This window comes from Montipora foliosa, chromosome 11, assembly GCF_036669935.1.
Source record: "Montipora foliosa isolate CH-2021 chromosome 11, ASM3666993v2, whole genome shotgun sequence".
NCBI classification, from domain to species: domain Eukaryota; kingdom Metazoa; phylum Cnidaria; class Anthozoa; order Scleractinia; family Acroporidae; genus Montipora; species Montipora foliosa.
This window is the reverse complement of record NC_090879.1, coordinates 10,692,472-10,719,971: the sequence shown is the minus strand read 5'-3', so window position 1 is coordinate 10,719,971 and position 27,500 is coordinate 10,692,472. Positions and strand designations below refer to the sequence as shown.

The 27,500-nt window shown below is 39.8% G+C and overlaps 2 protein-coding genes across 7 annotated transcripts in view; one reads left to right on the top strand and one right to left on the bottom strand.

Annotated features, from left to right (window-relative positions):
- Positions 1 to 1,198: 1,198 nt before the first annotated feature.
- On the bottom strand, positions 1,199 to 23,516 carry LOC137976015 (E3 ubiquitin-protein ligase MIB1-like). Its single transcript, XM_068823260.1, has 23 exons — positions 23,206 to 23,516; positions 21,210 to 21,381; positions 20,092 to 20,201; positions 19,875 to 20,002; positions 18,938 to 19,004; positions 17,248 to 17,378; positions 16,215 to 16,291; positions 15,475 to 15,739; positions 14,588 to 14,641; positions 14,090 to 14,186; positions 13,198 to 13,334; positions 12,223 to 12,330; positions 11,394 to 11,591; positions 10,673 to 10,824; positions 10,269 to 10,401; positions 9,948 to 10,034; positions 8,717 to 8,845; positions 7,852 to 8,033; positions 5,104 to 5,305; positions 4,576 to 4,654; positions 4,131 to 4,217; positions 2,209 to 2,306; positions 1,199 to 1,774 (listed from the first exon to the last, which is right to left on the bottom strand). Exons 1-23 carry the CDS (start codon positions 23,402 to 23,404, stop codon positions 1,634 to 1,636), a joined length of 3,033 nt encoding a protein of 1,010 aa, XP_068679361.1. The 5' UTR covers positions 23,405 to 23,516; the 3' UTR covers positions 1,199 to 1,633.
- Positions 23,517 to 23,636: 120 nt separating this feature from the next.
- Positions 23,637 to 27,500, top strand: part of LOC137976017 (ankyrin repeat domain-containing protein 66-like) — a 28,996-nt gene continuing 25,132 nt past the window's right edge. For 5 of the 6 annotated variants that reach the window (XR_011117682.1, XR_011117681.1, XM_068823263.1 and 2 more), the window contains exons 1-2: positions 23,637 to 23,783; positions 25,932 to 26,094. Coding sequence is in view for 3 of the 6 variants with exons in the window: in XM_068823263.1 (XP_068679364.1) it covers positions 25,950 to 26,094 (145 nt within the window). In the remaining 3 variants the exon portion in view is untranslated. The remainder of the gene's footprint in view (positions 23,784 to 25,931; positions 26,095 to 27,500) is intronic. The other variant, XR_011117683.1, reaches the window with a different exon arrangement.

Here is a 27,500-nt window from a genome sequence, read left to right as displayed (position 1 = left end):
CACATGTGAAATTATAAATTAACGCTGAAATTTCGCGGCTAAATTAAGGAGTAATTTGTCACCCATGATATTAAAAAACAAACTTTCTGCGTTATTTTGGGTTGTGCAACGCCATTCCAAAGTACTGGAAAGAAGCCTTTAACCGTGATCTTGAAAACGAATCATTTACTACAGGACAGTCCGCGACACACCCTTTAAATATTTCGTGTTGGACTTGTCAGCAAGCACGCTCACTTTACGTCTCCAAAACGTTCCAAATACCTACATCTAAAGCTCGTCTAAGGCCCGTTTTCCTAATCAGAGCATCGAGGCGTTATACATTCTCCCGTTTAAAGTCACCAAAAACCTAAAACTCTCGATGTTTCAATTCAAATCAAACACCATATTCTTTACACTCGCAGCAAACTTTTTAGAGCTAAAATTATCAAAAACGATGAATGTCAATTGTGTGATGTAATGCAGACCTTAGAGCATCTGTTCGTAGAATGTCGGCACGTCCATACTCTCTGGAACCTTTTTGCCTCTTGGTGGAACTCTAGTAACTTGCCGAAGGTAGCTCTGACGAACAATGCTAAAATATATGCACATCACCCCGAGAAGAGATCTTTTTCGCGCTGTCAACCCGTTCCTTATAGTAGTCCGTTACTACATCTATACTGCAGCCAAAGAAAGTGAATCTTACAGCATAACAGCGTTCAAAGTCAGTTTTTAAAGAGCAAATTATCCACGGAGTGACCAAGCGTTCCAGTGTGCGTGAGCTTTTGGGCACTCATTAATACATAGCAAGGTTTTGTTTTGTTTTTTTTGTTTTGTTTCTTTACATATGTAGTGATTGCCAAGTATAGCGAACAATGTAAAGTACGATATTGTGAATAGAATTAGCAGTGTAAGTTAAGATAGTTTTTGTGAGTAGCAGGAGCAGTGTAAGTAACGGTGTATTGTAAGTAATGTAAGTACTGTATTTAAATTAAAAACAAACAAACAAACAAACAAAAACTTGGCCAACTTGGTCGTTCTGTCCCCTGGAACATTTTTTCACTCGCCCCAGCTCTAGAACACGTTACTATCCAAGCTACTAACTATCCCCACCCTTGCCCAAAACAATATTTTAATCATTGTTTCTACGTTTGATTGAAATATCGACCAGGAATCAATGTTAGAGGAAAAAAGTGGGGTTTTCTTTGTGCTACTGAGGAAATCTGGACAAATTTATCTATTTTACTATTTTTCTCATGAGCCTTTCCTTCGTTACAAATCTCCTAGAAAGTTTACTTTGTCAAAGGTTCAATTGCCGTTCTGTTAATTTCACAGACTTGCTCCAAATCGCCCTCTCGAAACTCTTCGATTGAGAAATTAAAGCGAGCTTGAAGTGAGATCGCGCAGCAACTGAACGAGCGACGAAGTCGCCAGCCGTCACTTGGCGGGAAAAAAAAATTAAAATTCACTGAGCAGAACTCGGAGAGCGAGCAGCTTTGCTTCAGTTGTGGTTCATCATCGCCACGGTTCTTCCACACCATTGTTATAAAATTTTATCTGTGGTGTTATATTTGATGTCAGTGTGATGTCTTAACATATTTTTTTTATAATTTTTCACCAAAAAGACGCTTCAGCAATTGCGGAAAACGGTAAATCGTTAAAATAACAAAATCCTCCTCTCCACGGGTTTGCGACACATCGGACACTCCTGCACTCTATCTCCGCAGAGCTGACATGCGCCGTGACCGCATAAAAATATAAGGTTTTTTCTTCGATCCATGCAAACTGGACACATCGCCTGAAACCCAAAAAGGAAATCCTGAGACACTTAGCCAAAGAACTTATCGTTACTGCGCCTTTCAATACCATGTGGACTCTTTAATTCAAAGGTCAACCGACAAATGCGTTTTTCGCTACTGCCAATCAATTGTTCGGCGGCTCCACCGAGCTTCCGGCTTCTGTCGAAATCATATCGTTGGGCCCAGTCCAGCCAACATAGTCGGCAGCTGGGAGGAGCCGCCGAACATTTGAAAAAGCCGAAAAAGAACAGAAAAGGGAGCGAAAGATTACAAGGCAAAAACAACATTGTGTTGTTCGCTTCTCGAAAAAAAATGGCCACTCATTGTGCACTGAACCAAATTACACCAACCAACCACCCGGCAAATAAGACACGCACAAATTGTTAACACTCCCGGAAACAGAATACGAGTTTAAAGTAAAACAAAATGGCACCTGCTCCTTTAGGTCCTGTAGTTGTTGCTGTAACTGAGTGAATTCCTGTGGGTTTATTTCGGGTTTACCGCTTGATTTCGACTGACACGGAGATGGAGCTGAAATGAGACATAAAAACGTATGTATCAGTGGATTTGCAATGGACTCGGGAAAATAAAAATCAACAGTGTTTTTTTGTGCTTCAAATGAGATCAAGAGAACTCTTGCAGAGTTTCAGCAGAAGTACAATCCTAACCCATTTGTTCAAAAGGTGGATAACGCTATCCACCGAAAAAATCACAATCCATTGGACAGCGCAATGGACCAGTTTCGTATTCTAACGGTTGGACTGGATCTTGCATGAAATGGAGGCTAATGCGGGCAAATCTTTTAAAATGCAAATTAATTTGCCAGCATTAGCCTCCATTTCATGCTAGATCCAGTCCAACTGCTAGAATAAGAAACTGGCCTATTGGTTTCGCTATGACTTATCCACTGGCTGAAAAGTTTACGTCATAGAAAGTGTGGCGTACGGGGTTTCATTGACGAGTTGTTTGTGTCGAAAACCCGAAAGAGCGAGGTACGAGCGAGTGACGGTTTTTGACAAACAACGAGTGAATACAACCCAGTACAAAGCACTTTCTACGTCGTGAGCTGTTTATTACAAAGACGAGAATTTTCATTGAAATAGTTTTCTGAACGCAAATTAGAAACAAAAACTCACTAACAATAGAACCAAATGCAAATTTAATAGCGATGGAAAATATCGCAGTGCATTCACATCAAGGAAATAAAGTGCTGAACGGAAAAATGCACTTTAAAAAGTTTTTTTTTTTAATTTAAGTATGATATCAATAAATAGGATTAAGTCTCATTTAGTCACTGTCTGATTAAATAGCAAAGTACCATTTGCATGAGATGCACGAGTGATTGGCTTGGAAACGCCTTTACGCTATCGTTGATTGGTTGTACTTCAACACGTGAAAGAGCTGTACGCCATTCTGATTGGCTGTATAGACTTTTTTCACGTGTGAAAATAAAGCGTATAGATTTCTACAAATGAGCCTTATGGAATAAAATTTTCATGTTATGCGTAATAAAATGATTTATCCGGTGGACAGCGCTATCCATCGTTTGAACGACTGGGGCCTGGAGAATAACCTGAAAAGGAGGCTAACTTGCCCCCTCCTCCCCAATCTACCCAACCCTAAGATGTCCAGGAAGACGGGAGAAGGGAAAATAACTAGACCAGCCGTATATCATCGTGCGCGCGACGTGAAAGCACCAAACTGGAGGTTGTGACGACAACGAGAGCGAACCAATGTGAACAAACGCTCTTCCCAATTTATTTTTAGGATACTTCGCCCGCATTGTACGACGTAAACGGGATGAAATAATCTGACGCCGTCGTCATAGATCTTAAAGTCCGTATTGTTTGGGGGTAGAAAAAGAGGAGCCATGATAAGATTTATTTCGGCTTAACTGCCTACCACTTCAAAGCTAACCCCAAAATTTGCTGGACACGCAGACACGAGGAGAGGATGAAGCCAGGACCTGGGAACGAATGACCGATAGAGCGTCATATATAAACTATACCTTGCGACTTCTTCGTTATGTTATCCCATCGAGACAAAAAAAAAAGCATGTAATATGCCTCGTTCTTAAAGCCATGAACTGTATCGAGAGAAGGGCTACTCAAATTTTATCGTGCAAATACGAATCGCTATGAAGAGAAGAAACAACGATGTGATATGCCTCATGCGCATCCGCTTATCCACGTATCCACTGACTCCACTGCGTATCCGCGTATCCACTTCAGAATATACTTAGAACATTACTAGCGAATGGGTAGTATTTGAAGAGCAATTTTTATACATGCACAGGAAGTTGAAATGAAACAACCTTGTCTCCAGAGAATTGTAGGTAAAGCTGTCCATACAAACCTTTCCCGCCACAGCATACAATAAACGGCACAGACTCTTCGATATTGTTGCGACACTGCACGCATTTTTTCATCAGTGGTGCGCAATCTTAAAAGAAAGACAACAACAATAATGAACAGCCATTTTCGATTTCGCAGGCATATTTTTCAAAAGCGCGTCTACGGGTGAAGTCTATCGGGTGAAAATAAGTCTCTTATCTCAATGTGACTTTCTTTGAAAAACGGACTGATCGAAATAAAGTCAGCATTGGTTTACTGCAACTACAAGATTCAGATGATGTTAAAACAAAATTAAGAACAGCCTCTCTCCCAATCTGGTATTCTTGTCCGTAAATGGTTAGACTTTCTGAATATTTTCGACATGGTTTTACTGTGAATTTTTTTTTACTGCGAATCGATCTAGCCAAGTGCTTAGTTCAGTACTGCTAAAGAGTTGAACAACTTGCTTTCACAGGCAACCATATGTCCACACGGCTTGAACAAGGCTCTTGCAATCCTCTCTGAACAGACAAGACACTCTTCAATCTATAAAAACAAAGCACAGACACGTTTAGAATCGCAAAGCGTAAATCCAAACCTCCAGTAGAACATCACGGTTTGTTAGGAAGGATACGACCCATAAGACTTTGCAAACTTACAAATGCATGCCGGCTATCTCCATGGTGACCGTATATATACTGCGCGTGCGCCAATGTTGGAAAGGCTGTGTAAACGGATATAACAGCTTCGGCGATCACGGAACAAAAGAAATGTTGGGAGTTGTTACCTCATAAGTTTGACCCGTTTCAAACGAACTCCCAACAACACGAAACAAGATGCAAAAAGGGTGTGAAAACGGACGCGACATGTAACAGCCAACAATGTTAGGAGCTGTTGGCCAACAATGTTGGGAGTTGTTGGCCAAAAATGTTAGGAGCTGTTGGCCAACACTGTTGCGTCAGTCTGCACGGGGCTTTACAATCAATATGTCCTACCTTCGTTCTGGACTGCACTGTCTCCTTACACATAAGGCACTTCTTGACACGTGATGAACACAATGAGCACGTGGCCACGTGACCACACGGACCGAACAGCATGTCACGCTTCATGTCCGAGCACACCATACACTCGTCCAGTCCCTCGTTCTCATCCACATCTGCCAGCATCACAGAACTGGTATTGTTTTTCTGTGTGCCACTAAGGATCAAGTGTGATTATTTAGAGGTAGAATGGTAGCGTTGCGATTAAGCCTTAAACTAAGCATATGCGGTGTTATATTCCTTTTGAAATAGTCACTGTTTCAATACAAAACTAAGTGTAGGTAAATAGACCATTTTACACCATTTTACAGTTGTAGCTAAGTTACCTGCCTAAGAATGGAAGCGAGGCTGCCGGTGACCCTGCTTTGATACAAACCTTTGTGCTTTTTTAATGTTAATGTAGACTAATTAAAATTACAACAACACAATTTACACGATAAAAGCAGTGAGGTCTGTATCAATGCAAGGTCACCGGCAGCCTCGCAGCCATTCATAGGCTAGGTCACTAAGCAAACAACTGTAAAATAGCCTATTGGACTTTCAAGGCATCAAGAAAACGGATTTCTACCTTCAAGTGGGTAAACAATTTGTAAAAGAGCTATCGAGAAAATACGACACGGGTTCCTTTAATTACAATCATCGCTTTCTCGCGTTGTTGTTCCCGTAATCGTCACTGGGAATCCCTAATGCGCAGTTTAAGAAGCGACTACGGCTGCGGCAACGAAACGCCAAAAAGAAAGAATATATACATCTTATTCGATGGTTCAACATATAATACGCACGGATATTTTGCTCATTGCGTAGTATTTTTCCAAGCCCCGCAGGGGCCAGGAAAGATACGAGCAATGAGCAAAATGCCCGCTCGTATTATATGTTGAACCATCGAGTAGCCCACTTCCATACATCTTATTCCAAAATGGCTGCCATTTAAATACTCTTTTGTTTTTATTCAAATTAGCCCTTGATGCCTCGTTCTTAAGCTTAAAATTCAAATGAATATTTTATCTTGAACGAGGCAACAAGGGCCAATTTGTATCCGCATAAATCAGCGGCCAATTTGGAATAAGGTGTATAAATGGTGACCACATTTACATTCTTTTGTATTTATGTTAATTAGACCTACTGCCCTCATTTTGAAACAAAAATTCTTTTGAAATTGCTCGTAGTAACGAGGCTAGAAAGATTTATTAGCATTAAAACAAAAGGATATTTTATTTGGCCGCCATTATGAAAGAGGTCTATAAGAGATATATTATTCCACCATTTTGCTTCAATTTTAATTAATGGTAACAGTGTTTAAAAAAAAAAAAGCATCATCTCTCCTTCAGGGCGCGTGCGAACGACGTAAACAACACAAAAGCCAGCCAAATGTTCTTATTCGATTGGATAAACAAAATGACGAGTGACAAGCGATCACAAACCAAATTCTCTAAATTCTCAGTCTTTGTATCATGTTGAAAACGATTTCTTTCATTGAAAAACTCCCGCTCCGTCCGTATTTGCTCTGTTCTAACCCGGTCAAACCGGGACACTACAGTGTATTACCGTCTCATATTTTTCGCGTTCTCTTCACCAAATATGGTAAAATGGCGTAATAGTGGAATAATAAGATCGTTAAAAGAAGAAAAATAATCGTGCTGCACGCGTGGCACTCATTTTATGTACGTTTCTCTGACAAACAACAAGGTTAAATCACCTTGTCACATACGGGGCAAAATTACTGAATGCTGATTGGCTGAGACGGAAGGCATTTTTTCTCAATCACGAGGGCACTTTTGGTAATCAGGAGGGCATGATTACTTGATCTTGATTGGTTAACAGTTGTTTATCCGGAGCAAGCGAAGTTACAAGAGAATCTTCTTCCAGATTAAACTACGTTTTTGTCCACCTATAAGATACATTTTAAGCGCTATTTCTGTTGACATCAACGATTTAATGAATTGAATTGAACTGAAACCGAATGGGATCGTGTTTATTGTCATTTGTCATGGCAACGGGCTTTTCTCAATACTTTTGCCCTTTACGTTATAAACATGAAATCGCAATGTGCTCTCGTGCAATTAAGGATTAATTTCACTTGTATTTTCAAAGTTTTCCAAATTGCCCTCGTCGCGAATTTTGTGAAAACTTTGAAAATACGCGTGAAATAAATCCTCAATTGCCATCGGGCACATGCGATTACATACACTAATTGAGGTTCTGACGACAACGTGAGCCCACAGTGAATCGTTCATTCTCCATCTTAACGTCAAAACCGCCCGCACAAACCAAGTCTTAGGATAGATCGCCCATATTGGACAACGTAAAGAAGATTGAGTAATCGCGAAATTCTCAAGATAGCGTTAAGTCCATTGTATTCTTGAAGTAACGTTTTCACTCCCGTTTCTTAAACTCTCCAACGATAAGGGTGCACTGGCAAGAACTTGGTGGCCTTTTGTGCTAAGACCACCTTTTTGAGGAGCTAAATGTTACAATTCCTTCTGCCCGCTTCAGTTACCCAAGCGCGCTAAACAGCCGACTAATTTGCGGACAACATAAATGCTCACAGTCTCAGCTAATGTTTGCTCAGGCCACCTTGACTTCATTCCAAAATGCTCCACAAAGAGCTTAGAAGGCCAAATACTGAACAACGCTTAGACACAAATTTTCACAACTTTGCGCATAGTCACAATACAAGAGAATAGCTTGGTAAGTCAGTTTTACCTGATGCGCTCCTTGTGACACTTTGCCAAAGCTTTGCACAGATTCGGATCAGGACACAGATCCAATGGGGTCTGACCTTTCTTGTTTTTGATGTTCAGATCCGCACCATTTGCGGCCAGGAACAGCGCAATGGAAGCACTACTTTTCTTATCAGCGCCTTGCGTCCCCAAACCCATTAAGAGCTAAACAGAAAGGAAAGAAAAGAAAAAAAAGACAAAACCGATAAAGGGACTTATATTAAACATAGTTTCGCGCTACTCCGGCTTAAAATGAATGCAACATTAAAAGTAACGATTCAAGACCCGACATTTCCACACTTAATGCCTAGTGTCTTCTTCAGGGGTGGTCTAAGGCTGTTACACGAGTCCTTTTCTACTTTCACGAATTAGCGTCATTTCTTATTAATGACTGTACATAGGTGTCAGGTAAAAAACTATCACATCATCGAGGTTCAAGGAGTATTTATTTTAGCTTGAAGTCACGTGAAACTATGGTCGATTGTTCACCTGGCTGCTTTGTGAACGGTTTTGTGAACTGTAATCTACCTTGCGGAACTGTATTGCTGCGTTAAGTGAAAAAGATAAAGCAGTAAAATATGGTCTACTAGTTTCAAAAGGTAGACTGGCCTTCAATAAGAGTTCACGTTTCGAGCGTGAGATCTTTCAGTCACCACGTTCACCAATCACAATAAGGAAATCAAAGGAGTCATCTCAATAATTAAGCAAATACTTGAAGCCAGCACTATGCGCAGGAAAATGGCGTTTTACTTAGCATGCGACAAGCACGTGAAGTTTCTGCCGTCTCCTCCTTGTCTAGTCCATCACATAAAAAAGTCGTCAGAAATAGATGGTTAAAGATAGTCTACCTTGCCGACATCCTGCATATCCTGTAGTTGCCGCAGCTGTGACAGCGTGTGATGTCTAAGGGACTCGTGTAACGGCGTGTCTCCATCCTTGTCTGTTAGGTCCAACTTCGCTCCTTCACGGACTAAAAGCTAAGCGAGAAGATTAAACCACGAAACATTATAATATTTATCAAGGCTAAGCTGAATGTTCTACATCTACATCTAGATCTACATGTTCCAGCACTCGACAAAGTCTCTTTCCGCATGTGGCTGTTTCTGCTTTCGTGGTCTCATACACCATAACCCTTTTTAGAGACATCACTGCCAAGCCGGCCACTTCTGCTGGAGAGAGCAGAACAGCCACAACACCGGGAACTTCAACCCCTACTATTCTCGTATAGCGTGTGGGTTCCTTAACGTCCCAAACGGACCTTATGAACATAGAAGATATTTGTGAGCGGAGGCCTAAGGTTTATAGTCCTTACCAGAGACGACTAGAAAGTCTAACTATAAAAGTTGAAATTACAAAGGCGGCACTCCTTTGATCCTGAGATCTGGCCGGGGTTCAGACCCGCGACCTCCCGCATGACAACCGTATGCTCAAACAACTGAGCCACCGGTGCTTGGTGTGTATGCTAGAAAAAGGAAATCACATTAGCAACCGACTTCCCTAAAGATTAATCCAGACGGGTGGAAAGGATTGACTTTCCAAAGACTTTTATTTGACGTTATGGGCTAAGCCTGTTGTATCAGGGCCGATTTACTTCTTCGTACATGTAAATCACAAGACTCGATGTCTGATTTGGCCGCAATTTAAAAATCTTAATGCACACAATCGTTAAATTATGTGATGGGACTGACAAAAATCTGACTCGAAGTAGCAAGAACCAAACTAAGTCCTCAGTATTTCGCGAAGTGCCACGCGAAAGCGATACACGAAAAGTGACGCCCACTCTCGAGGATCACTCGCGCGTGACGATTTGAAATCCCTTATTGGAGGATCTGGGGCCCGTTTCTCGAAAGTCCCGAAAACTTTTCGGGCCCGAAAAGCCATTTGTGAAACTGCCAACCGTTTGTTTTGGAAAGCCGATCTTTTAACATGTTTTCAAGCCAACTAAAAGAAAGATGTCTGTGAGGTTTCTTGAGATACAAAGGGAATTGCAACACCCGAAAATGGCCCATAAAGTTTCGGGACTTTCGAGAAACGGGCCCCTGACCCCACATTACATTTGTACCATTGTTTCTCTCTCACCCTAACTATTTGAGTGTGCTGTCTCTCCACTGCAAGGTGAAGTGGGGTTTGCAAGTTTGTATTCTGCACATCTTTGTTCGCTTTTGCCTGAGGACAAGAACACATGGATTCAGAGTAAAACAAGGGCGACTTGTCCGAAGCAGATTAGTGAATTTGACAATGAGAAAAAGAAACTCACACCTGAGGAAAACTAGTTCTAGGCAAATAACGAAAAGCAAATGGACTTAGCTTTCTCTACTGATCATCTGGGATGGAGCAGCCATTTATAGACCCTAGCCTCAAAGACATCAGGATGTCGACAATAACCCAAACCAGATTTACCTGTTTGACAAGAAGCTCAGCTACTTCCACGTGATTATTGAGAGATGCCAGGTGTAAAGCCGTGTAGCCATCATCTTTCTTCTCATTTGCAATCCAAGGCCGCGGAAGCTTGCTCAGTAGTATTCGCATTGCACTAGAAAAACAAACAGTCTATGATTAGACAACAGTGTCACTTGAAGGAAAATTGGAAGTTTAAAAGGCATCCTCCACTTCAACGAGAAAAATAACTTTAAATCAAACCTTTCAAATTTCGCGCGCGCCGTCATCTTGAACAATTGTGACGAGCAATTGCATTGCGTTACTTGTTTTTAAATGCTTGTTACAAATTTATGTCTGCGTTTGGTGTGATTTTACTGGCCAAAGCAATCACTTTGGAATTGTTTATAGCGTAGCCATTAACACACCTTGGGTTTCCGCGAAGAGCCGAGTGGTGCAGAGCATTGAATCCGTTATTATTAGCCACTGTTACATCTGCGTTCGCCTCAAGCAACATCGTGACCATGTCATCGCGTTTCTTGGAGATGGCATCGTGTAATGGCGTGTCCCCCTCTGTATCCTACCAAAAAGGAGAAGGACTGTCAAACGAGAACACAAAATGCTTTCAAAAAGACAGCGCCAAATCGGTGCCAAGGAAGGCAAACTAACTCTAGCGCGTAAATACTGTACCTCAGTTTTATGTTTCCTTTCCTCTGAAAGCACACCCATCAACTATTCCCTTTCCCTTTTACCTAAATAAATTCAGTACGGGCAAATGGAATAGCTTGATGAAAATATTTCACGAATTTCCACGAAGCTCTTCCACAAACCAGCTCGGAGTTTCAAAAAACGCATTCGCTCGTAGAGATAACAGGCATTTACATGTACTGCACAAGTTTTTGTAAAATCACAAGCTAGGTTTATCCCGGCTCGCGCATGCGTCTTTTAACACTCCAAACTGGCTTCTTACCATTTTTCACTTTCCAGCGCCTTCGCAAAGTGCAATGTCAAAAATGTACTTTTACTTCCTTTGCTCTGTTTACTAACCAAAAAACAAGGCACTGCATTGTATAGTTTTCCATTGCTTTGCAATTTTGCAATGAACCCCACGAACCTCTTGTTTAGGTATTACTCTTTCCTACTATTCACCTGTAAGCTAGGGTGACATCCCAGACCAAGAAGCTTCGTCACCACTGCTGTGTGGCCTTTGTTAACAGCCACGTGCAGGGGTGACTGGCGACGCTTGTTTCGTGCGTTCATGTCACTTCCAGCTTTGATCAGCTGCTCTACAACACCAGATTCATCTCCAAAGGCTGCATGGTGAATAGCACGATCGCCATCTTTGTCCTTGAAAACAAAGCATACAAACGTAAGACCTTCACCAAGTAACGTGCAGCTGTATTGGACAACCCTTACAACTTCGTACCATTTTTTTCCAAAAAATTACTAACGATTGTTAAGGGCGTTACATAACTATTGCCGGTGATTATAGTGGAACGCGTGACCACCAACAAAGTTATTACAAATCATCCAATCAGGGTGTGCAAATTTGATTGACAGTCACGCCTGGTGCCTGGTGCCTGTGCAAAGTTCGCACGGTTGTAAGTTGAACACAGTTGCATGGGTTGTTAAGTTGACGTATTTACACGCAGTTGTCAAACGTGAAAGTTCGTTGGGCGGCTACAGCAAGGCGCGTTGCACCGTAAAATCACCGTTCAGAGGACAAAAAACTGGGTATTACACAGCATTTTTTATGCAGCTGTTATTTGAGAGGGGTTACCACTAACCAAGTACTTCTTTTCACCAACTGAAAAAAAGGCTTAAAGATTTAAGCGAAATAATAGTGAAATAAATGAGGCAAACTCAAATGGTCATCTTTGATAACAAAAGAGTAGAGAGCCAGAGTAAAGTCCAGTGGTCAACTGTATCGTGGAGAGCTTGGTATGTCTTTAAACAGAAAAACAGAACGAAAGCAAACCTCAGCTTCCAAATCTACACCAAATCGAATAAGCACTCTGACAGTTTCCTCGTGGCCGTTTTGACTAGCAGCTTGAAGGGCTGTGTGTCCAGCAAACACACCATTGACCTACAATTCCACAATAATAATATAAAAAATTATCTTATTAGATGAACTTACGAAGTTAATGGGGAGTGCAAGGAAACTAATTTGGTATTGGGTCAAACAACGAGCTTAAACTTGGGTCGTTTTTGAGCCACAGACAGGGACCGGAAGTGAACATTTCGCATGCCAGGACAGCAGTCTGCCCCATATTTTTAACTAACTGTCTTTAGGGAACCTCCACTTCAACAAAAAAAATAATTTTAAATCACAGGAAATAACCGCTACAGTCAAGTCAGTGTAAGGTATTTTCAAAGAAAGTGTTTGTATCCGAAACAAATAAGTTTTAGAATCACCTATTTTTGTTTTCATACTTCGCGGGCGCCGCCATCTTGAATAATTAGGGAGCTTACGCACGCAAATCTTTTCAAATGCAAATTAATTTGCCCGCATTAGCCTCTATTTCATGCCAGATCCAGTTCAACCGTTAGAATACGAAACTGGCCTATTGCAACGGTTTCTAGTGGTTATTAAAAGGGTAATGTGGAATTCCTTTACTGATAAACTTATCCACACACCACAAACAAGATGATTCTGAGCAAAAACGACCTTTGTCCTGGCGATTTGCCATAATCTTGAAAAACGTTGCGACGAATCTTTTCAAGATTACCCAAATTCAAATCCGTTTCAATCTTGTCCATTTGCGTCCACCCATGCTTCTCTTTCCTTTTACGGTATTTCTTTTATGTTGTTCAACAGTTTTCCGTTGTAATTGCAACGCTCAGGCATTTTGGGTGACATACATGAAGCCCCTTTAAGATACAGTAACAACAATGCAAGGTTTTTCCCCTATTAATTTTAAACAAAGACCACCAGAATGAACTGTATGCTAACATTGGCATCTTCCTTGAGTAGCAGTTCCTCTACTCTCTGTGAGTCGCCATTTGCAGCAGCTTTGACAAGCTCCTCTACTGCATCACCGGGAACATGTGTTTCAAAAAGCTTCTTCAGCAACGCAGACAGTCTTTCAGCTATGACCAACAAAAGAATGTGATGTTAGTACTGGAAACAGCCATGGCAGTGGGCTAAAGGCAATATTATTGTACTGTCACGCAAATAAAATGTAGTTGATAGATTGAGACGCTATTATCTCTACCCTTTCATGCTGCTGTTTTCGATGAAACGATTGTGCGGTGACATTAACAAGTACACGTACTGTACTAACGACTCAATACATTGTTGCTTTACGAATTTTTCTCTCCCTACATCCCTTTGGATTTGAGGTTTAGGCCTTGTTATTTGCAGTCAAATAAACTCAGGTCATTCCTTTGTGGTGTAGTTAAGTCTGTGCAGTGATTACCCCAAGCTTGTTGGCTGCGTTGCCTTTTGAATATCGCCCGCTAACTGATACTCTTGTCTGATCCAGCACATCCTGTTTTGTATTCAGCTCGTAGTGCTTGGGAGATAAGTGAGGTTTCTTTGTCACACAATCACTTGAAGTCAAACAGTGCTCCCAATGTTTGCTCTGCCTTACAGCTGTATCTAGTAGCTCCCATTTTTAAATTAAAACATACCGTAAAGAACATAGACATAAAATATTGTTACTGTCACCATTTTCAGCTTGCAATAGAAAAAATGGAAGATCTGAAGATGGAATTGCTTCAAAAGTGTACCGGTTACAAGAAATTAATGACTACCTGTAGAATATCCTCATACTACTTGCAGCATAATTATCAACAAACATGTCTACCATCACACGAGAGAAACTGGTTTCATTACAATGTACCTCCAGCAGACGTCCCAACTGAAGGAGAATCTGTGCCAGATGCAACCTTAGTCACAAGAGCTGGATTGTAAGTCCAAGATGTTCCACATATCTCCACCTTCATATAAATGAAAAAACAAAAAAACAAAACAAAAAAAAAAAAAAAAAACACATGTAACTTTGACATTTTACAAAACAAGAAAGCAGATATTAATGATGGTTGGAACCTAAAGTTTAAGTTTTGTAACATACTTTTAAGGTGGTATTATTTTGAATGACATTACAGCTGTGGTTACTTTGAGGTGCAATGTGACTTGGGTTTCTAGTGACACCAAACAAAATTCATTCCACCCTTACTAGTACTTGACTGAAGACAGATTGTCTCTGCAGTCTAAATAATGGCCATTCAAAATCTGACTTTGTTCAAGTATTCATGTACACCAAACATGATGTACAACTATCTAACCAAGTACAGTTACAGTGTAACAGTTAAAAAGAAAATGATAAAATCTGGCAAACCTTTAAATCATTGTCATGATAAATTTGCTGTACTCTGCCAACCTTGCCCAGAGTCTGGAAGAGTGAGGAAAAGGAAATGTTAACAGAGCAAAAGTAGCCAAGGCTTTAAGGTTTTTGATTTGAAATACATGTAGCTACATATCAAAAACTTACCATTAAATCAAGATCATCAGTCTGAAACCTTCTTTTAACTGACAACAAACATCATACATGTTGTAGCATTATGCGTTAGGCTTTCAAGCTTTTTACAATCAAGCAAAGGAAAGGCTTGCGGGAGGTACACTACATGTACATGCACATGTACATGTAAGGGTTAGGCTGACTAAACTTTGCATCCACATCTTGAGGGGATGTCACAAAAATGTGAAAAAACATGACTGTGCACGGCACCAGAAAGATTGCCTCATTCATGACCTGGCCACGAATCTTACTGTTAGCCAAAAGAAACAAGTAAAATAGACAAAACGATTAATATTTGAAAACCAAAATTATGCCCTAACACTTAAAAGTATGGATACAAAATTTAATGATACAATGTAATAGGTCTGCACTAATTTTATGGCTACATTATTTTATGGCTTGTGTTTGCAGCCGATATAATGTGAGCTATGATTGGCTAATTGTGACTGAATTGTAGGGCATTATTCTCCGTAATGCCCACGGGCCGATTATGGGCTTGCAAAAACAAAGCAAAAGGTAATTAAAAAGCCATATAATAAACTACTTACTAACCAAGCGCGAGGGCCGTACTGGGGAATATTGGCCCTGGGTCATTTTTGTATGGACCTCGCTGCGCTCGGTCCGTACTGTCACGACCTCAGGCCAATATTCCCCAGTATGGCCCTCACGCTCGGTTAGTAAGAAGTTATTAATGTTACGTTACTCACTGGCAGCATTGCCTCAGCCCATTCCCCGTGACCTCGCTGCAAGAGTTTGACTCTTTCAACATCCTCACTCACTCGCACCAAGTCTCCAACAATGAACTGAGTGGAGGATCCTGAAGATGACAGGCCGCCAGTTGCCGATGTTGAAGCAGCATTGGGAATGGTGACAGTGGATGAAGACATCAAGGAGGAAGAAAGGGAGACCATGCTGTCGGAACTCTCGGAGGAATTGCTTACTTTGGTCAAGATAGCTGGGTTAAATGTCCATCTGAAAATAATAATTATGGAACAGGACAAGAAAAGTATTGCACCAAATTTAAATTACACACAGTGCTATTATAGATTTTCACCTGGCCTACTTCTTGCTTGCACACAAACCTGACTTAATATGTAACTCTTGTTAATTTCAATTTACAGCGTCCCTGATTAGTGCTCTACGGCGCTAGAAGATTAGACACTTAAATAAAGTTCCTTTCCTTTCATTTCTCTCTAGTGCCACATATAATTATAAATGGCTGTCAGTAAAATATGTAATGAGCAATGGACATCAGATACCCCTGCAGGGGCTGGAGGAAGGGGTGACTCTTGCTCAGAGAGTCCAGTACCCAGAGAAAATCTTATGGAAATCAATGGGCCAGAAAGAATGAACTCATGTACAATGCACACTGTATAAGATCACACTTCAACAAAATACAAGTTAGACCAGTTTTAACTTGCATTACTGTAGCTCCAGCTGATCTCACCTGTTGCCAGTGGGGTACAAGACCATGATGTCATGATCTTCATCGATACCAACCACAGATCCTGGTGTTGTAAGAGTCTGCAAATACAATGAGCAACAGTTCTGTACACTGTACAGTAGTATATGATGGGCAGAATATTAAGTCAAAAGTACGGTTATAAATAAAATCACCTACAATGTACTGACTGTACAATTTGTAGAAAAATGGCTTACATGTAGCTGGAAGAGAGAGAACAACTACAAGTAGATATGATAGAATCTGAGCTACAGTACTCTTCAATGAACTCCTGATACCAAAATCACTGCTCAAGCAACCTCAAGAGTGCAGGTAGAAAACTTACTTTTTTTCCAGAGCATGAACAAATGGAATTTTTAAAAAAATCATGCAATTGAATTGGTTACCACTCGATATTTTTAGAGTTTAAAGGGACTATGTCACGCAAAATGATAGAATTTTATGACACCCAAAATGCCCAAAATGTAGAATGAAACAATGCCATAACTACTTAAAACTGCAAAACAATATACTATGTACATGTAAAAGAAATACAGCAAAAGCCACGAAAGAGAAGCATGGATGGACACAAATGGACAAGATTGAAACAGACTGCATTTGGGTATCATTATCTCAAGTTTAAGGCAAATGGCCTTGATCAGAGTCATCTTGTTTGTGATGTAACAACGACTTTATCAGTAAAACAATTCCACATCACCATTTTCAAGTTCAAACTCATTATAAACGCAAGATTTCCATTAAACACACACTACATACAAAAGACAATGGATAGGGAAATTGAAAAAAATGCCTGTGTTTATAAGCCGAAAAACAAAAAGCTTATCAACCAACCAGGTTGGTCCATATTGTGAAACAGTGACACCTGAACATTAAGTAACATTTTACATGTAGTCTTGCTTAGTGATTTTAATTCTCATGAACATGGCTCCCCAGTGGGCACAAAAAGCAAGCCACCAAAAACAAGACAGGAAACACATAATTATACTGTAGCTCAGATACATTAAATTTCTTACAGTACCTCATACATGCCATCTGTCCATCCCCCATGGCCATGTTGTAGGGACTGTACAATCTCAAGGTCCAAATCAACAGTGACTTGATCTCCAATTTGTAATCCCTGGCCTGCAACACGAGCTGACCGTGTATCACCTGTAAACCAATAAACAATCAAAGTTTTGTACAATCAAGAATTTGATTTTACAGAGACAAAGGCACACTCAGAAATGTATCCAGAGTGCGTCATTGTGTCCTGGGATGCAATCATTTTTCTTCAAATGAACGCACAGAATATATAATTATGTAAAGCAAAGGGTCCAATTGGATGCAAAAAAATTTGAATGTTTATGCAAATTACAAACGCCAGGAAAAACATGCTAATGGCATACATGTATTTCACAATTAACTGAACACTCCCATTTTTCACTATGGAGAGATGATCGAGTTCCTCAAACTTCAAGGTAAGCTGTTACTCTTTAGATTTTTGTAGTCGAATGATTTAATTTAATGTCAATGATTATGTCCACCTTGCATTTGAATTCCCACGTGTTGCGTGATGTTATCTGAGCTGCTTTTTAGGCGAGACAATTGGCAACACTTTCGATCTGCCTATGATAATTTAACATAATGATTTCAGTCGAAGTTCAGTTTGTTGCATGCTTTCCGCACGAATTTCAAACATTGGTTTGTTTACCATGAAGGAAATAACAGAGAACTCAATGATGAAATATGTTAAGTTTTGTTTTGTGCTACTCTGTTGATATTAATTCTGGGCATGCATGACATAATTGCCTCGGTTCTTGTTTTGCACGTAACTTGTCTGTTTTGCAAATTATGCAACTTTTTCGGAATTACTGTCAAAATAATGTTACACAGTAAACTTGAAAGTACTCAATCGCTTGATTATTACCACTGGCCATGTGATTGAGGGAGCTTTGAAAGCCTATACTGTACATCTCAATTTTGTTTAATGGATGAACAGGCATAACTGTTGCAGTTTCAAAAAAATTGATAATTTTTTTTAAAATTACATATTCGAGGGTAGGGATACATGTAAGACTTCATTTTTGAGCAATTTAGAAATCGGAAAGGGTACTGCACCAGCAATAAAGAGACACTGGATTGAATATTAAATATTCCTGTTGAATACTACATGTATTTAGCTGGACCCCCAAAATTTTGCAATGGACCCCAAATTTCTCAAGACGGGTCCCAGAGAACACCCAAATTTGAAAACCTGGACACAACGCTGCACACAACAATCATTATGGTTGGGGTGCTCTTGACAATATTTGCACCTGTGATCTTCAGATTACTCCGGGTGTATTCCTGACACTCTTAAAATGAGCAGCCTAGACTGGAAGGACCAACAAGAAGAGCGCTTAACTTGATTCAGGTACTGTAATACAGGACTAATCGCAGCAATAAAAAATAAGTGCCCATGCATGCTCGATGTCCGGAGACAAATGATGTAGCAATGTTGGAATGAAATGACAGTGAAGAAAGAGATAAAGGACATGCTAATTATTACTGATTAATCATGAATATAATTATTATAATTATTATTGTTATTATTAAATATTGTTAATATTACTTTTACTATCATTCTTAATGTTATTACTATTATAACCACAAGGGATAACACATGTACTGGTAACTGCAGCATTATACATGTAAGTCTACTGTAGATGCAAAATGCTAACTGCTCCTACCCAGAAGAGGTAAGTGGTCTCTGTAAAATGACCCTCCTTTGGCATCACTTATCACCTTCAAATCAGCCTAATAAAAAAAAACATTACAGAAATACATTGATACACTGTACATACTGTAAACACCAGCTGGTACCTTTTTAGGGTAGGCTTTTTAGGCTCTCAACTCGGCACTACACCCCTCACTGGTCATCTATCACTTCATATCCAGTGCACCCTCATAGAATAATTGTTAATTATTCAGGGAGTTTCATTAAGGGCCAGGCACCCGGCAGACTGACCAGCTGTGGACAAGACTTTGCCCGGTTGCTTCCAACATCTCAACTGACCGAGTTTTTTTAATACAAAGATTGATTAAGAAAATACTGTACAGTTTTGTCCTTTACTTGCCACATTCAACTCAGAACGAACTGCCCCATAATGCAATGCAAAAACAATGGCGCTCCATAACAGACCTGAAATGTCCCAATGTTGCATGTTTTGCTATGGCAGCTCAGAAAAGATCGCGGTCGATTGCTGATTATTTTCCTTTGCAAGCCGAATTGCCTCTAGCTGAGAAAGACCAAGAAATGAGTGCAAGTTTTTGTGTTTTGTTAATGAATTCCTTTTCTTGTGGATATTCAAATCAAGTCATTAAGTTGTCTGAAAAAGGTGTTATTTTTCTGTGGTTGAAGAACATTGCTTTGGGCTTCAGAATGCAGGAAAACACATCTCTGCAACTTAAGAATTTTAAAAACTTCTTGCCTTCCAAACACTTTGCCCGGGAGCTAAACCCATATGCCCCCCTGCTTCAATTTATCTGTCACAAAAGCACACGTTTTTGCTGAAACATGTCTGTTATACACATACATGTTCATTGTACTTTTTACACGCCTAAATAACTTATATGTAGATGAAACAGAATTATGTTACATGTACATATATACTATTATAGTCATACCATCCCCTCAAATCCAAGTCTGTACAGATTTTTGGCTCCATTGTCCCATAAAATATAAGCAGCACTGCGGGGACTTGTAGTACTCCAATCTTGAATTTCAGTGACTTTTCCACGCCGACCAGGGCCACCTGTGTTAACCAATAAGATTTTGCACCTGTTAAACATAATAATTATTAAGTTAATGAAAGACTGACGCAAAAAGCTTCCAGTTTCTTACCGTCTTGATCTTCCCATTGCCAGTCCACACCACGCACAACTCTTGCACCAGGAAATATTCCCCTGGCTGTTATTTTCTTACTCTTTCTTCGTGCCTCAACAAGTGCAGAGCTGCATTATATACCAAGGGGGGGAAAAAGTATTGTAATGAGTAACTACAGTAGTACAATGTAGGCATAAGAGTACAGATTTAACTACTTTTATTTTGTTACAAACTTTGCTTTAAAGTTCTTCCTTTAGTTACCTCGTTTTTCATTTAGTATAGAATACATGTACATAATTTGTCATGTAATTATTCGAGTTGAAAATGGAATCAGCATCGTTGCTTAAGTTTACCACTTTCTCTTTTTCACTTATTCTTATGGCAGGCTAATTGCCAGGATTTTGAATGATCCTTGGCCCATCAATATCACCTGGAAAACTCAAAACTGATTTTGGTTCAAAATTGGTTGAGATGACTTGATGTTGGAACAAAGAGATTGATTACTATGGCTCTATGAATTTTCTTTGTTCCAGAAAATGCTGGTACATGTACATTGTACATTATGTTACGGTTGCTGGCATTGTTTCATACAGAGAAAGTTCTTCCTCAGGCAACAGATTTAACCGAATAGCAACAAATAGCCAAAATGAGGGCCCTCAAGCACTATTAATTTTAGATTTTACATCTTTAACAAATTCACCCCTAAACTTGATTCCAATGATGAGCAAAAATATATAGTCTGCTGTGCCACAGAGTAGAATCTACAAGTGCCACTACATGTAGTAGGAGGGAAAAGATAAATTTTAAAAAAAAAATTTAATTTGAAATGAGCTACAACTGAACACCGATACATGTATGTGATTTTCACGTTGTGTCACCACTGCCATGCTTGTGGGCAAAAACAAAAGATCTCTCATTAGCTCCTTTTCTTTGTCCACCAGAAATAATAACTATTACCAGACTGAGTGAACCAAAACAATGATGTAATGTACAATCATTGTACATTACATCATTGTTGTCTTTGCACAGTATAGACTGACACACACTAAACAAATCCTCTATAAGGATTGCTGACAGAGTAGGGGGGGGGGGGGGGGGTGTCTTTTATTTATCCTTATAAATGAAAAAAACCTTACCTGTCTGAGCTGGGACTATTCATTCTGTAAAATCTATGCCGCAACTGGTGCTTGTCTCCATGATAACACACACTGCACAAGTCATAGTTTGAGCAGTCGGCACACCTCCATTTAATTCCATAGATAGGCTGCATACGGCACCCATCGCACATACTGCCATCGTGTTTTATCCCTGAGACAAAGATTATTAAAAAGGCATCAAACCTTGGGGAGGGGGGGGGGGGACTCTTTTAGAATTATTTTGGAAAAGAAATACATTGAATATTCGTTCACCCGCTCGCCTATTTTCTTGAAAGGGTAAAAAATGTTGAAAGCTTGTTGGAAGTGTGTTGACTCAAGTTTACATTGGTTTAAAAGTTTCATTCAACATCACTTCAACTTTTCCTTCCTTCTCGAAAATGTTGAATGGTGTTAAAGCCATTTGAACTCTCTGTTCAACAATTATTAGGGGATTTAAGAAACGGCGACGGGCTACGACTAAGACTAAGACTAAGAATCCCCACAACCAGTAACATCATTGGTTAAAAGAGCATAAATAATCATGCTGCAAGCGCAGGACGGATTTTAGCAAGTAGGTTTGCGGTCCTCTGCCTAACAACGATGTGAAATCCCCAAATTTGAGGTTTTGACGACAATGTAAGCATCAAACAGAGAATTTTTCATTCTCTGTTTTCACTCTGAAACCGCTCGTACCAATTTATTTTTAGGATACTTCGCCCATATTGTAGGACGTTCTAGAGACTGAATAATTGTGAAAGACTTATCACAGAGCCAAGTTATATTTTGAGGTGACGTTTTAGTCGACCATCGCCGTCGCAGATCTTAAATTCCCTATTGTAGAACACACAGTCACAAAAGTCAATATCTGGATGAGAGAGTTAACTGAATAGAGTGTAATGTGAAGTGCTAGATTTCAATCCCATATGAACCATGTGAGCGCTAGCCCTACTGATGGAAATGGGCCCACACAAGGACAGAGAAAAACTCTGACCAGGGTGGGAATTGAACCCACGACCTTCGGGTTAGATCTCCGCCAAATGGAGATGAGAGAGTCTGGTTTCTAGTTCTTAGTTCCTCACAATCAAATGACACGAAAGTGTTGGTTCTTTTGTTGGAGCGATGTTGGAACTACATGTATTTGAACGGCCTTCACACAAGTTTGTTTTTGCGTCCAACATTTGCCCAATGTCTTTTGTTGAACGAATATTGGTCATACATGTTAAGCCATTTAAACAGGCATTAATGTCTGCCACACATGCAGCATGAGTCTTTTTCTTTTTTCAACCAATGATATTATTGTCTTGCCGTACATGAAGATGTCGTTGCTACTGTAATATTGACATCCAACACTGTACACACTCATTTACCCTTTTGCCAAATTAGCTTTGAATATTTGCTTCTTATGCAAATTTCGTTGAGTACAAACAAAATTACTAAGATTTGGCCTCTAATAGGGTTATTGAAAATCACAGGCAAACAGTACAGTGTCCCTAAAATTCATCAAAATGCACAATGTCCACATCAAAATTTAGCTTACATGTAGTTTCTTTATGTCTATCACTACAATTTCTGACCAATCACGAACATGAAATCGTTTGATTGTATTGTGCATGTTGTTCGTCTTATTTTAATCATTCGTACATGTTTTTCGGGCGATGTCAATGCACGATTTAAAAGGACTGTTCGTCAAAGATCTGTACATGTGATGGCCGGAAATCTTAATTAATAAGCAATGAAGCTGAAATCAAGACCTTCAGCAACAAAGACCTCGAGTTGCGCTTTCAGTTTTCAGAAATTCGCTTGTTCAAACAACACCCATGATGTAAAAGAAATTCGGACAGAAATTCATGTGACTGAAAAGTCGATTACATACGGCCGGCCGGTCGAAACTTTTCTGTTCAATTGACAATCGCTCAATTTTTCAAGATGTGGTTCTACCAATGTTGCTGTTTAATTAAAAGAATCCATAATTGTAGAGAGGATGGTCATAGCTTACCGGTGGGGCTGCTGTCCAGTATTCTCAAGTCGTAAATGCCGGAGCAACGATAGTTGGCGGCGGTACCATTGTCCCAAACAACTACAACTTCTTCATTACTTTCGAAGTTTCGCACGGTTCCGACGTGTCCCTCACCTCCATCCTGCTTTCCCCATCGCCAGTCTGGTCCTCTGACCACTCTATAACCAACGTACTCCATTTAAAAGCTGCAACTGCTGAAAACGTGAACAAGATTGGTACAGGAAGACATCCTGCATCTTCCTGTCCATGGAGGCAAATATCGCGAGTATGTGTGTTTATTGAAACCCAGTGCTCTATCGTTCAACCTCGATATCATGAATTTGAAGGTCACTTCCGTCAACCACTACCTCACTCCCTGACCACTTAACTCCATCCCGAGGCAAAAGGAAAGCTGACCACAACCGAGAGAGATTGGAATCCTTGGAAACCCACTCTGTCGTTCCTCTGCAGTGCATGGACACTTTGTACTTCTCTGCTGATAATGAAGAGGTGAAAACAAGTTTTATTTTCGGCATTTGGTCTTAGAGCCGATAAATTTAACTAACTATTGGCGAAAGGTAAGTATAGCGACATTATAATTTTCATTTTCTGACTTCTTGTTTACAGCTGTACAGGAAAGGAAAGGAAAGGAACTATAAGTGTCTAGTCGTTCTAGCGCTGGAGCACTAATTCGGGACACTGTAAACTGAAATGAACAATGAAAGTAAATCAAGTCAAATGTTGGTTTTTTTTTTTTTTTTTGCGGAGAGGGGAAACCGGAGTACCCGGAGAAAACCTCTCGGTGCAGAGTAGAGAACCAACAAACTCAACCCACATATGACGCCGAGTCCGGGAATCGAACCCGGGCCACATTGGTGGGAGGCGAGGACTGCGCCATCCCTGCACCCCTTGGAGCTACAATCTCAGACATAATTAGTTGGGACACTTCATGCAAACGTCCTCTATTCCTTTCTCGTGCTGTCCCTTGCTCTCTCAATGTTCTTTATCGCAGTTCAGTCACCAAATCTTTCACACCAACATTGAGAGGGAAGGGAGAGGTAGAAGTGCACATGCTAACAATATTATTATGTCTGGGACTGTAGTTTCTTTGTGCATTAAAGCAAATTTTGCACAATGAAGCTTGCCTCGTTATTAAAGGGGCTAGCTGGTCACGCTATTTTAGGTAATTTTGTTTAATTTTGTTAATTATGAGCTCTAAACGTCAAATTGACAGAGCAAGAGTCTTTCATTTGCAAAATCACGGCCACATAACAACTGAAAATGATTTTCCAACTTTGTGAATGACATTTTGATATAAACTGATGTAAATTTGAAAAAAGGTGGGCCAATGTTTTTCAAATTTACCCAAATTCAATCCATTTCAATCCTCTCCAGTTTTGTCCATCCATGTCCCTTCTTGGATTCCCTGTGTTTTGTTAGAGTTTTGTGTTTTGTTAGAACAGTTAGTTTGATATTTTAGTTAATTCTATGACCATTCGATCAGTGCTGAAATTGCCTAAAATTGCATGACCTAGCCCCTTTAAATTGATCGTTGGTAATAGACCATTCGGATTCCACGGTTTTTGGTGCCATCTTGGTTGGGGTCAAACATGGCTAAATTTACAGTAAATGTATGGGATTTTGGCCAGCTTTGAACCGCTGTAGCGCCACTAAAAAGAGATGGAAAAAGAGATAGTGCCTTTTGAAAGACATTTATCCTGAGATTATTTTCATGAAATATAAAGAACAGATTCACGCTACAATGACCATAAACGAATTTTCAAGATTCCAGTTACCCTTCTAAAATCATCACGGCAAATTGCTGCGAAAGTAGAAGCAACATGAGAAGATTTATTATTTGAATTTATGAACGTTATACCTTCCTTAATGGCCTTATTTTCTGTTGAATGAATGAATGATGGGCTATACTTCAGAATACCCCGCCACTTATTTGCATTTCATTGAATAAGAATAAGCTGCCGCATATAGGGGAAACAATAGTGGTTAGCTGTGGCGGGGTATTCTGAAGTTGCTCCTTCAAAGTCGGCCAAAATCGCATACATTTACTGTATTTGTTGCTGTGTTTGCCCCCCCAGCCAAGCTTGATGGCAGTCGAAAACCGTGGAAGGGTCCGTTGTAATCATTTTGTGAGACTGCTCAGTCGTAATTAATTAAACTGAATTTAAATAACATACATGTATCCAAGCATGAATGCTAATTATTGAGCATTGCTGGTTTAAAACTCTATTGTTGTTTATTTTCTATGCAACAGTTCAATTAATGCACATTTGTGAAGGGTTCTCCTTATCAGGCGGTATGGGTAAAATGAACCGCTTGTAAGAGCACTTATTACTGCGTGCAAACGCTCAGTAGTCGCTTATCCTTTGCAGAACGTCCAACATTAACCAAATGCTTTACCGGTTTGAAAAGGTGCCATACCTGTTGCGCTGAAAACTAGGGAGAACCCTGATTTGTGTAATTAAATTAACATAATTGACTATCATCTTTGTGTTCTTTGTGTTTAGAAATTAATGCACTCTTACTTGCAAATATCCGTCCTTACAAGTGTCACGTGACTTGCAATCGATTAGGCATGTCGCACCGCCCATAGGCATGTGCGACTGCTGTGGAATGAAACCAGGAAAACAAGTCTTTCTCTAGGATGATCCTATCTATACATCTATACAACAGTGTTCACTGTTTAATAGTGTAACTCTGAATTTCAGCTGATGCTTTAATTAAAGATGACAGAATTGGTACTGCATGAAGCAGCTGCTAATGGCGAATGGCAGACGCTTGAAAGCATGTTGATGATCCATAGAATAGATGTGGATCACAAAGATGAGGACTTTGGTGACAGAACTGCACTGCACTGGGCAGCATCTAGAGGTGAGATATCTCTCCTTTTACATGTGGTCAGTAGATCATGTTCATTGTGGTGGATAGCTGATTGACTGCCTTAATTAAAAGGGAAAAAAATAAAATTAAAGTGCATTCACACTCAAGTAGTAATTAAATGAAAGCAAAAATAGCATGCAATCAATAAATAATTATCTCTCTTTGCCTCTGTGCTAATCCAGTTTTCAACAAAAAATAAGGGATAATGTATTAGGTTCACTTTGTATGCACATTCATTATTGAAGGATTGATCTATTGCTGATGTGGTTCCTGTCCATCCATGCCTCACATTTGATTTTCTTCAGTGATGAGTTTGTTTTATGCTGAGGTTGTTTCAAGGAAAAGTTGTGGAATTTGTTTGTTTTGTCAAACAATTGAGTGTGCAAGTGGGATTGCAGGGCTGCAAATAACGGTCGGTCAACGGACAATGTGCCGTCAAAAATAGGTTTTGTTCAGTCAAATCCTTAGATGGCGGGACAATTTTTCCGGTCGTTTACGCTGGTAAGGAAAAAATTTAAGAGTTTCAAGTTTTAAATATTTAAAGGTTCCATATTATTGGCATTTGTGAAAAAGGAGGGTAGGAGATGGATACATGTACTTAACTACCAGACCAAAAACTTTTAATAAATGATTCGTAGTAGTCATAAAATTTCCGGCTGTCGTTGCACATTTTCGCTTTGTCATTCACCAAGTCATCACCGCAAATTAGTGGGTCTTACAGATGTGTACCGGTCACGGGTGTGAATTACTTTATTATTAGTCTGTGTGGGTTTTGTAAGCATGATGTGAGAAGGACAACAAAACCTCTCAGTGTCGGTACAAGGGTCATGGCACCCTTTGTCTTCAAAATTTAAGTGTGAAAATAACAATAACAAGAAAGCAAGTTCACATTCATTTGTCTACTTGTCAATATTTCTGTGTGAATCATTTAAGCTATAAATACCGCAATTAAGTAAGCATTCTATTTTCCAGGGAAACAAACCTTTTGAGCAGTAAATTCACATATGACAACATGTAAACTTTACCTGGCCCATATACGCGATTCATCTCAAATGATTGACCGCAGGTTTCATTGTGATACGTGTCATGCATAAAATGTGGGTCGTTTATATAAAATATCTGAAAAATTCTTCTCGAACTTTACTGAAGCAAAAATGCAGTAAGTTTAGATTAAAAAGGCTCAAAGGGAAGAAATCAATCATCACTTCTATCACGCCCCTAATAAAAGCTTGGTTACGGGTACCAAGAAGCTTATCAGTGATGGTAATGTAGATGAGAATGGGATTCACGGACGTCATACTTTGCAAGGATTTGGTAATGTTTTCCTCGTGAAGTATAGACTTGAAATTGACAAAACATAGCAAAATTAAGCTGCCGTTCTAGTATTCTAAATGGAA